This window comes from Vulpes vulpes, chromosome 6 (genome assembly GCF_048418805.1).
Source record: "Vulpes vulpes isolate BD-2025 chromosome 6, VulVul3, whole genome shotgun sequence".
NCBI classification, from domain to species: domain Eukaryota; kingdom Metazoa; phylum Chordata; class Mammalia; order Carnivora; family Canidae; genus Vulpes; species Vulpes vulpes.
In genome coordinates, this window is record NC_132785.1 from 32,474,172 (window position 1) to 32,486,785 (window position 12,614).

The following is a 12,614-nucleotide window of genomic DNA, read 5'->3' on the forward strand; positions in this document are numbered from 1 at the left end:
AGTCTTTTCATTAACTCCATTTCCTAATTTCAAAATCCTCAAAACTAATACACTACATACTGTATTTTAATCAGAATCATGATTCTCATAGCACTGAATACAAAGTGCATTTTTGCATGTCAATACATTCTAGGTTTAAAAAAGGCGAATCAAAAACCGTCAAGAAAACTCTGCTACAACACTGCAACACTCAAATATGGGAATTAATGTCATACAACAGTGTATTAGATAAATATTAGATAAAACCTTACCATTACATAAATAGCTCAGGAAAATGTTTATGGTTTGCAAGGGATTTTATTCTTCCCAAGAAAATGGATTATCTTTTCAAATTTTTTTTTTTTTTTTTTTTTTTTTGCTTAGGACATAGAAGGTAAATATATGGAACCCACCACCTTCCCATTTCTATATAATTTCCTTCAGTCCATTTCATGCTTTATGTTTCAAAAACAAATGTTCAAGAATCTCCTGGGGAAAACAAATTATGTATTCCTGGAGAAAAGCAGTTTTGGGGTTGAAACAAAAAATATGGGAAGTTTGTTGTTGCTATAAATTATGTGGTCTTTGTGTATTCTTCTAGTGCAGGCTGTATAGAGAAATGTAAATTCCAGTCCAGTTTCTGCCATTTATTTTAACTAATAAAGGTTAAAAATTGTATGTCCTACCTTTCAATACAGACTAGTTATGAGACTACAAAATTTTTGCATGGCATACAAAATGCTGGCAACAACATATTGTGGAAAATACTAATAGTGTCAGTATTGCATCAGAGCTGAACTACGCTATCAAGCATAATTTGGTTCCTGTTAAAATATGAATGTAGTAAATTCAATGTTTTAACACATGTGCAAAAACCTGAATTTATGTTCTCCAAAGCTAAATTATGAAAGTACCTACATGTTTATAAATCTTTGCTTTGTAAAAGATCAAACCGAAAATGTATCACAAGTTTTAAAAACAAGTATACTCTGACCCAGTTTTGAGAATATATCTTGAAGGAATAATCTAAGATGTTCGAGGGTACAGCATAAGTTATATTAAAATTAAAAAATGGGAATAGCCCTACATGCCCCAAATGAGGATTAATACATTATGATTCATCTACAACTGGAGAGGCTTTAAAAATGGCATGAACCTATTATCATAAATGAAAAACAAACACAAAACAGTATACATTATCTAAATCCTTTTTGAAATGCTGTGATATTTATAGATAACAGGCTTTCTATCATCCTTTTTAACTTCTAGCTTTTCTAACAACAGATATTACATGAGATTTTTAAAACTTTTTCAAAAGACCCAATCATTCATACTTCATGCAGAAATATTTTTTTCAGGTTAAGTGAAGGTTCACATTATGTTCAATCTGCAAATATTCCACAGGGGCTGGATATGTAAAGTATATATTATATAAAGTACTTAAATAATTTTACCAAATACATCGTTATTCATTAACCAAAGTCCTCTACTATTTCATAATCAGATTTCTTTAACTAGAGTTTTATCAAGACTTTTGCACTTTGAGATGATAATGTATTTTCTTGCAGAAGCAGTGTCACAAGTGGAAGACAGGTTATTACCAAGCTTATCTAACCCACGTTATAGATGATAGAAGGTATATCTGCAATAAAAACAAAAGAACAAATATTGCAATATTTATCATTCAGTGAAATTAAATATGAAATGAGCATGTTCAATGCTGGAAAAGCAGGTCAAATCAGATCAGGAGAACATTGAGATGAAAGCTGAAAATTATAGAGGGAAGTTCTGGAAACTTTCATTGGCTTTGGAGGTTGACAGTATAAGCACATTACACCAAATTTCACTTCAGGATATATGGCAGTCTGTAACATCACAATAGTATTTTATCCTTATTACTTATGATAAGGAGAAACTTGCTGGCCCCCAAATAGAATAAAGAGATAAATCCTAGCAGTAGAGGCAGGAATTAGGAAGAGAAAGGGTATGGAAAATTTGTATATATGTAAGAAAAGGAGTCATTAGGTTAATAACACATTGGTACTAAAGGTGACTTAGAACAATTTAAAGTGAAAATGGAGGGTGGGGGGGAAGAGGCAATCTGGAACCATCTGTGTGTGTGTGTGTATATATGTGTGTATATATATATGTATATATATATGTGTGTGTGTGTATATATGTATATATATAAACATTTTCAGAATTCTCAACTGTGCAACACCTGAGGGCTATACGTTTTTCTCTCTATTGAAGATTAATATAATTGATGCAAGATACAGGACAATTTTAAAAAGTTAACAACTGTTTTTAGTAAGACTATTTTATTTAAAAATTTTTCAAAATATAAAAATAATAAACATTATGGATATTTAACAAACAAAACAACATAATTCAACTATAAATAATAAAAATGTTGACAACCCCACATAAACATGTAATACTATAAACATTCTAAGCATACAAGAGTAGTTTTCTAGTTCAAGTTTTACCTTTGTTTTTTCAGTTCAAGTTTTATTATCACTTTGAAAAATAAACAAACAAACAAACAAAAAAAAAGCTGCTACAGCTTAACCAATTACTTTCGCTCCACTCAAAGAGCAGGGAATTTTTTTCCCCATGCCGACACACATTCGTGAAATGGGATACTTATGGGCACAGGTATTAAAAACTGGAACAAATCCAGTCTCCAGACAAGAAATGACTCCTTTGGTGTTTTTTAGGTTCAACAATCCATAGAAATTGAGTAAAACTAAACCACTTATTAAAGGAAATCTTGTGCCAGATAACATGTTCTGAAATAATATCACACCCAAACAGGTTCGGGATTCTGAGAATCAAAAGTAAACATCTATGAATGCTTTGCTGATACTTAAAAACTGTATCTTAAGAACATTCACTAAGGTGCTGGAATGAAGTCTTCTAGATGTAGAAAACAATCTACACATCAACACAAACCTTGTACAACTTAATACATCCCTTTACAACTCATCAAATGTTCTATAAATATAGAAGAATTACCCTGCCTCCTGTTCAGTAAAAGACAGATGGGAATTTGAAGCAGAGCAGGATTACACCGTATTTTGGGACTAGAAAAGTTTTCCACTTGAAATTTGGGTAAACTGAGCCATGCTGAATGTATTTTTTTTTTTTAATTCTAGCCAGATTAAAGTTCGTTTTTATCAAAAGAGCTAATGACAAACTGAAGAACCCCCCCTTTTTTTTTGGAAGCTGGGCACAAATAAGTATACTGTAATTCTGTATCATATCTTTACATAATGGGGTGTTTCTAAGAGGCTGGGCTCTTTACCTGACTCACCACAGACCACTTTTATAATTATGCTGCTAGATTACAGTAAGTCACAAGTGATCATACACTAAAGCCTAGCGAAGTCTAGATAACAGGTTCAAAAATGATATTGAAAGGTTTTTTTTTTAGCACCAATAACTTTTTCCTAAGACACTTGAGGGGCTGCATCACTTTAAAGTATTATTTATCTTGTAAACAAGACCAAAAATATTCAGTTGATCTGTATTTTGAGCATAAATATTTATAAACTCTATTAAAAAAAAAACAAATATAGCATGACTAGAGCCGCTAATAGTGTAAAATCTAAGTATATTGAAAAATATAAAGATATATAAAAGGCTTCCATAATGCAATCATGCAGAGGTAAACCACTTCATTCAATTACACAAAAGTGATTCTGTACAGTTATCTACACACAGCTCCATGAAAATCCTATTCAGGAAAATGAAATAATGAAAATCCTCATCTTTAATTAATCAACATATAGGAATTTAAATATGTAACTGACCTACTGGCTCTCACAGAAATTTTCAAAAAGCACAATGATCTTAATGAGAATCAAATCATCTTGACTTCTGATTCTCAATGGCATGTTCAATTTTGTTTTGCTTTATCTTTTTAATTTAAAAGCAAGGTAAAGAAAAAGAAAGATGACAAAGTAAAGCTGAGGGTGCTGGTATGTGGTCCATATCCAAGAACCAATTAAATTATTAACAAGTATGGTCTCTTTAGACTATGTTCTTTGAATTTCTAACCTAGCAAGTAAATTACTAATGGGGGTGGGGGAAGAGAATCTTCTTGAAAAGAAAAATTACTGAACTAATCTGGGAAAGTATCTCTGAACTCCTTGCGGCTATATGCTAGTCTGCAAATGTGAACTAAAACAAAAGTCTAATTTTAAAAATGCCCTGTAGGCTACTAGGTCATAATTATATTAGAAGACCTTCTAAAATATATATTTTCCCTTAAACCAAGCCTAATATTAACCAAGCTATTGTCAACTAATGTGGATCAAAATAATTTACCTTAGGATTGATGTATTCATTTTTTTTATTTTCCATAAAGACAAATGCACTGCATACTCAAGAAAAAGAAGTGCTTGCAGAATAGTCAACTTTGCACAAAAATATATGAAAATATGAATATATTAGCATGGCTGAATGAAACTAAAAAAACAAGGGTGAGTAGAATCATGTATAATTTGGACTTTTCTAATCAAGTATAACTTCCAAACTTCTCAAATGCTGCATGAGAATCTTTGAAGGAATACTCAGAAATTAATTTTCTGAAAGCTTCTTTATATGGTGCCATTACAGAAAGGGTATTGGGGGGTGTGTGAATATTTAGGATAAGATTTAATCATACTCTTTATAAATAATTCTAAGACATACTGCTTATAAATAAATAATATGAACATACACTTTTTAAGACAGGAAAACTATAGTCTTTAACAATGTTAGACACACAACACAATTTCCCCTTGCTTTTAAGATTGTCATTGATGTCTTGATTGCAAGTGAGGAAAATATGGAAAAACTGTGTAAATTAGACATTTAATAGATATTTCTCAATATTTATAATCCACAGATCATCCTGTATTACTCGAAAAGAAAGAAAATTATTCTCCTTGTTGGTTTTGAAGAGCTAAGAAATTAAAAAAAAAATCATTTGGGTATGTGGCCTTGGCAACAACTTCAGTTAAGTATATTTAGAAGAAACAGCAAGTTATTATAGTGTATAAAAAAAGTATTTTAGCATCAGTTCAAAATTATTTAAGTGACTAACCTAACCCCAGAATGTATCCTAAAACCAAACCCACGCTTTTTAATCATTTTCTTCATTCTAAATTGTTCGTGGTAATGAACACAGTATCATGGCTTTTATAGATTTCCTAGACACAATTTTCAACTTGGCTGAAAGTGAACTTATATTAGGAAGCCAAGAGGTCTTTTTCTTTCTTAGTGTTTAAAAAATAAATGGCTATAAAGTAAGGGGAGAAGACATTTAAGAGCAAGGTCAGACAAAGCACACACTCAGACATACTTCTGGACTCAGATGTACCAATTAGAGAACTGCGAAAAGACAAAATGCGAATTATAGTACATGTAAACATCTATTCAAATTGATAAAGAGCAAACATAAAATGAGGATGATATTATAACAGTCGTCTCCAGACAGGAACAGGTCTTGCTGTTGTAGTCACAAAGCTAAATTCAGGCAATGATGATCTCTCTCTGCTGGAAAAAGAGAAGACTATTAAAAAAAAACTTTGAAAATAGTAAATAAATCTAAAAACTGAATCACACCATAAAATGATCTCCAACTTTTCTAAACATTAAAGAAAATCTATTTGAGAAAGGAATCAAAATCAAAGTTGCAGACACGTTTCACAAAGAATCAGCTTTGGGTTAAATGATTTTAACAAAACCTCTCTGCTTCACGCTTCCTTAAAACATTAAGCCACAAAGATCACAGCACTACAACACGGCTGTGATCTACAATTTCTGCCCAGGAAATGTAGTAACTGATGAGATAGTCGATTGTTTTATAGATGTGTGAGTAGGCAAAATAACTTTAAGAAATCATGAACATATTCCAAGATACTGTATATAAAAATAAAAGAACAATTTTCTTAAATTTCCCAATGATTTTAAAGTAATTGTGAGGTGTATCTGATTTCCTTAAAAACTCCATATGATAACCATTTCATTTTTTAATTGTACTATAGGACATAAATTCTGTACTAAGCACAATGATTAAACAACCAAAAATAAAAAGAAACACATCAGAATGAGACAGTGCTTGGTATACAAAGGAAGACTAACTTTGGATGATGGGAAGATAAATGGATGGATGAAATAAAGTAATAAGGAAGGCAGGAAAAAGGAACAATAATATTGATATCAAAAAAAGTAAAATAAAAATGCTTTCAACTATACTACAAAATGAATATATATTACTGATAAGCTGCAAGAAAGTTATTTACCAAATTCAGAATTTTTCTAACCAAGTATGATGTTTTCATTAGAAAATAGTGAGATGGCAGTTATTTCACCAAGGTTTCTTTCTTTCTTAGAACTTTTAGGTAGCTAATTTGAAAGGTAATCTCTTGTTATCTTATAGGTATATAATGATGGGGTGGGGAGCTACTCTTCTCTAAAAGCCTGTATACATACCTTAGAACAACTAGCCAGTTCAAAAAGTCAAGAACAAGGTAGTACCTGAGATCTAGGAAAAGGAAATTTTCTCTCTGCCTTATAAACATTATTAACATTATTCGCTGATTTAAATTTTCATTTTATAGGGCTTTAGAAGAATAAAAGCCCTGAAAAGATCAGTGAACTAATTTAATTAACTAAAATTTCACGCAGGGTATTTTTGATTTAAAAGATTAAAAGAGTTTTGTGTAAGGGAAGGAAAAAAGCTTACAAATATTTCTACAAATTCTAGAAGGACTAAAACTAATTTTCTACAACTAGTTCACATTATGTAAGGGGAAGAAAAAAAAGAAAATATAGATTGATAAAGTTTGTATAACACTCTAAAACAACCATTGATATTTCAACATACCAAACAAGCAACTGTTATGCTTTCTTATGCAACCCTTAGAGCCAATGATTAGTGTTCCAAATAAGACTGGAAATACAGTCCCCATAAAACAGTTCTAGTCACAGGAAATTTCCTACAATTAAGCTCAGCCATACTTTCTACAGGTAATCACCTAAAACACTGAAGTTTTGTCTTTATGGTAAACTACTGGTTGATATACTTGATCGTATTACAATAAAACAAGAGCTATGGAATACTCTCCCATTTCTGCAACATGATTTCATTAAATGGCTGGGCATCAATTAAATCCTAAAATTAATTTTTAAAATCTTACAATTATCCAATAACATTTAAACAACACTGCTTAAGTAGACATAAAATATTGAGTGAAAAATGTAAAATGACAACTCAACCATCCCTTGAGGTAATCCTAATCAATCTTTTAGCCAATAATATATAATTTCTCTCAATTTTTTCCTGTAAGTAGCAGCTACCTACATTGTTCTGGATCCTTTCTTCACTTTAAACTCAGCCAGACCTGTACTAAAGCAAAACACTTGTTGGGACAACTGTAGAATTAAAACTGTGTTTCAAGTTTTAGGCAGCGTATTGTAACAAGAAAGAGTTTTAGACTTTGAGTTTAGAAGCAAAAGGACAAGTTATAAGTAGAAAGGGAGTCTATTGAATAGGGAAGTTTAGCTATACTTTAGAGGTTAAATGAATTTTGTGCCAGCAAATGCAAGCATTTGGAAACACTATATACAAAACTGTACCAAGACATATTAATACAGATTATCATAACCAAATCTTAGTTGTTTCCATTGATGACAGAAACAACAATGGCATCAACAGGTATGGAGAACTGGTACAGTTATATTGTTTTAGATCAAATACTAATATACCACCAAGGAAACTACAGGTGTGAATGGGAACTTGAAATCATCTAGTCCAACCCCTTTCATTTTACAGACAAGGAAACACCCCTAGATAAGTTAAGAGACTTGTCTAAGGCCAGAAAGTTAGTTGCAGAGCTGGGACCAAAAGCTAAATCTCTTAACTCTTATCTGGTAAGCTCTAAGCTAGGTCATCTTTGGATATAAAAAAAATTAGTGGGATGGACTAGATTGGTGGCTCTTGGCATTTCTATTCTTGCACACTGACAAGAAACCAAAGGCTAGTTTACTCCTGAAACTGACTACATTTAATACTCCAAATTATTAATGTCTTAATTGCTGTGGAAATTCCACTAAGGCTACATGCATATGCCTCCATCAGTATTTGTAACCCCACTGTTGCAATACTTAACTGTTCAACTGTTTAGCAAAATGGTCTCAATAACTGAGAAGACCTTCAGGAGAGATTTTGAAAAATTGATAAGAATTAACAAGGGAGGTAATTGTCACTCCATTATTGGAGATTTAAATATGCATTCACCCATTAATTCATCCAACAAACATCTGAGTGCCCACTATGAGCCAGGCTTTGTGATAATCACTAGAGATAAAAAGATGAATAAGACATGGTCCCCTTCCTAGAGGAGCTTGTAATTTAGTGGGGAAGACAGACATATAAACCAGATAAATTATATTACAACATAAGTACTGTAACAGAGATATGAACAAAGTGCTGTATTAGAAGGGAGGGTAAAGATATGAACTGGCTAATGACCAAGAAGTCTACTAATTTTGTGCAAGAACTACCACATTTACTGCAAACACAATCTCATGCTCAATCAATAATTAGGAAGGAGTAGCAATGTAGAGTCAAAAAAAAAATTGGCACTGAAATCAGAATGCCTGCATTCAAATCTAGTCCTTTTACTCACTAACTGTGACTTTGGGCAAGTCACTCCATCTCTATTAGCCTAAGTTTCCTTATCTGTAAAATGGTAATTAGCAACTACTTCAAAGGGATACCTTAAGTTTTAACTCAGAACACATGAAAGTACATGCAGAGTCCTAGTATTTATAAGCATATTCATTAATTTCAAAAATCCAATAGCAATTAAATACTAAGTAATATTTATAGTTAAAATAATCTTAATGACAACAAAAATGTAATTGTGAACCTAATGAATGTCTGTAATATTTAATCCTCATTCTTTGGGACAAAATTGAAACACACTTGTTTTCTGATTCATTTAAAGTAACCTGGCTTAAAACATTTTAATTTTAGGATATTAGAGAATTTGAGATGAGGGAAACTGATAAGTTACTTATGGAGGTAATTTCACTTACATTATAAGGGAATTTTACAATAATTTTTTAAAAATCAGGCTAAAATTTACTAATCAAATTAAAAGCCAAAAATCAGCATGGAGAGTTAACTGGCCTTTGAAAGATTTTCTTTCTTTATAATACCTGTTTGGTGTAAAGAGAAGAAACGTGAGCCTCTGCCAATTTGGCACCTTTCACGACTACTAAAAAGAAAAGAAAACAAACTTACCTAATGAATCAGAATAGCACACAGTCAACATACAAAAGACTACATAAAAATATATCATAGATCTAAGTAAATAAGTTTTTGAATAACTATTTTGACAAAAGAAACCAATTTTGAAATTTTAAATATTAACACATGTACCAATTGCAAGCCAAAACATTCCTATGAAATAGTATTACCATCAAGAACATATATACAATTTTAACCCTAAATGTGGGAGGGGGGAAAAAAAAAAGAGGAACAGCAACCATTAATTACACCACTGACAGAGGATTATGGTGTTGGAATTACAGTTTGTGACTGTGAGGACCCCAGTATGGGAAGAAAGTTATTTTTTCAATGTGACATTTAATAAAATCACTATGATCTTAGGAGGGGCAGAAACACTTGCAACTGAAATGATGAATTTTAAAAGATAAATATGTAATCTCCCACCCCCTCATTCTAAAAAGAATGCATTTATTTCCTGAAACTGCTGTATCAACTTTCAATGATCATGTTCATTTGCCAGAGAAATTCACTTAAAAATCACAATACTGTTGCAAATGTCAAAGATTTTTATACAAGTATAGGAAATGCACACTTAAAATATCAGACTGGAACACTTACCAAACAGTGTTTTCCTAAAGTAGTATCTATAGTACATTTCTTTATTCATACATCTTCAAATGGTCATGTTTTCTTTCATACATCCAAAATGTAATGTGATGTTTTCTTATTCACCAAATGTTAGCTCTACTTGAAGTCTGGTTCCAAACTAATAGCCTGCTTTTAAATTTTGAGACATCTGTTGAAAATTTATAGGATCAAACCAAACTGAAGTGGTATAAATTTTTCACATTGGATTGTACATTATTGTAAAGGTACCAGTAACCATTATTAATAAGTTAGTGATTATAGCTCCTTTTGTGATAATTGGGGGGAAGGGTAGATCACCATCTGGAATGGTCTATTTATTTTAATTTTTTTCTTTTTTTTTTTTTTTTCTTTTTTTCTTTTTTAAAATCAAGGAACATTGTCTTGGCCTTTGTGGGTTTTTTTTTTTTTTTTTTTTGTCATTGCTTTTTTTTCTTTTCTTTTCAAGAGACCATTCCACTTTATTTTTAACATCTGAATGCATAAGGACTCATATGCAAAGCAGTCATACACCATTATCATTAAAACCCATATGGTAAAATACATACACAAGTCCAACAAAAGGCTAATACATAGTAAAGCCTAAGCATACTACTATGTAATATTATGAATACATAACTTGGAGACTTTAGTTAGAGTACTATGTTATCTATTCATTTTTGAAAACATTCATTAAGATTTTAAATGCAAATTCATTCCTTATTTGGAGTAAAACAAAATCCTCTAAGTTATAACAAGTATTGGTCATAAGTTTTTAGACCTATTCATTAAATTACAAAGAACCCAAAGAATTCCGTAATGTTCAGTAGAAGTATGTAATAAAAACATTGCATATGTTTCTAGTGTGATGTCTTTAGCAATTGTTTACTGAAATAAAATGCAAACATCAATCTTTCAAAATACAGGATCAGAAGGTAGTTTTCTTCTCTTTTGTCTATTTGTGAAATCCATCTTCATCACATTTTACCAAAAAATTGTTTTTACAAATATGTAAAAGTACATTAGATAATACTAATGAAACACAGGTAGAGTTCTAGCATATGCAGATCAATGATCAGTCAAATCATCTTCTCCAAGAACGAGATTCATTGTCCTCTTCTTCTTCATCATCATCTTGAAGTAATGAGTCATCCACCAAAGACTCTTCCTGAAACTTTAGGTTAAAATGCATTTAGGAATTTACCCAAAAAAAAAAGAAAAGAAAAAAGGTGACACTTTTAAATACTGATTTCTCTCAACAGAGTTGAAAACAAAAGGTATTTTCTACAGCTACAATATTCAAGAACAAAGAAAAGCAACCTTTATCCACTCAATGGTTTCTCTACAGTATCTATTCTATTGCTTATATCAAACAGGCACTAAAAAAAATATCAAAGAAAGCCTTTGTACATGCCATTTCTCCTGCCTCACTTGATCAAATTATGCCATCTTCTACACCTGCAAAACATTGCTCAATACCTTTAGTTTTTTTTTAAAAAGGAAAACATCAATAAGTCTTCTCTGACTTACCCTAACCCTGGACACTAAATCAATCAATACTTGTAGAAACGTCTACCAAGATTTATATATTTTTTCTGCTATATGTAACAAACATTTCTTTCATAGCATTCCTTGCTTTTCCCCATTTCCCTTCATAAAAGCTTCTCAGACTACTTTTCAAACTTTTCAAAATACCTAATACCAGGAGCTCTCCTGCTTTTCTCCCCATTCAATTCAAACTCATGGAAGGACAAAGGTATAATCTAAAATATAAAATGACAAATCATGTATATGAGTTTCAAAATACACATTTTATTCTTGCATTTGACTATGGATATGTATAACAGCCTCGAATGCTCTTCAAACAAATGAAGTGCCATTACGAAAATCTAACAAAGGTAAAAACATGGAATCATTGTTTCCCCACCTTACCTTTATTTATTAACTTCCTCAATTTTTTCCTATAGCTTATTTCATGATCAAACAAAATAGAGTTGCTTATTTTTAGGTTTATGATTTCAAAGGGCTCTCCCACTTCACTGTTTTTTATGTTCACACCTATTGGCCATCATACTAACTGCTGTACCCAAGTAAAATGGACTGTTCCATATCTAATTCCTCTTCCACATCTAAAATGCCTCTCTCAACTCTATTCCGAGTCCAGCTCTTGGTTATGGAAAGCTTTTTGATCACTTAGGCTTCAGCTATGCTTGTCACCACCTTCTTCAAGATTCTTCTGAACAGAAATAACCACTCCTTCCCCTGGGTTCCCACAGCATATTGTTCAAATCTTTATTGAGCCTTTCATTATAAATTAGTTTCTTATGTGTCTGTCACCACCCCCCTTTCCAGATTATAAGCTCCTTGATGATAGGGACCGTGTCTTATTCATTTTTGTGCCTATCACAGTATCTACCATATAGCAGGCATTCACTCTAATGAACTAAAACAATATGAATTAAAATAAAGGAAACCTGAAATGTTAATAAAGCAATTGAGTAGGATATATACTCTAAAACTTAAAATATTACAAGATTTCCTGTGGATAAAAATCTAAACAATAATTATTGATTTCTAAGAGTAAATGAAAACTGAGTGTGTATATATATTTGTGTGTATATATATATATAAGATTTTCTTTCTTTCCTTTTTGGATTAGCAATCCATAGTTCTCATTAATCCAGAAAATTTAAAGTTGTCTGCATTTATCTGACATTCCCTT

At 31.4% G+C, this 12,614-nt stretch overlaps 1 protein-coding gene across 28 annotated transcripts in view; it reads right to left on the reverse strand.

Annotated features, from left to right (window-relative positions):
• Positions 1-2,283: 2,283 nt before the first annotated feature.
• Positions 2,284-12,614, reverse strand: part of RBM26 (RNA binding motif protein 26) — an 85,357-nt gene continuing 75,026 nt past the window's right edge. For 18 of the 28 annotated variants that reach the window (XM_072760852.1, XM_072760838.1, XM_072760849.1 and 15 more), the window contains 2 exons: positions 9,196-11,066; positions 2,284-5,523 (listed from right to left, as the gene is read on the reverse strand). In XM_072760852.1, coding sequence (XP_072616953.1) covers positions 10,977-11,066 — 90 coding nt within the window. In that variant the 3' untranslated portion in view covers positions 2,284-5,523; positions 9,196-10,976. The remainder of the gene's footprint in view (positions 5,524-9,195; positions 11,067-12,614) is intronic. The other 10 variants (XM_072760842.1, XM_072760850.1, XM_072760848.1 and 7 more) reach the window with 4 other exon arrangements.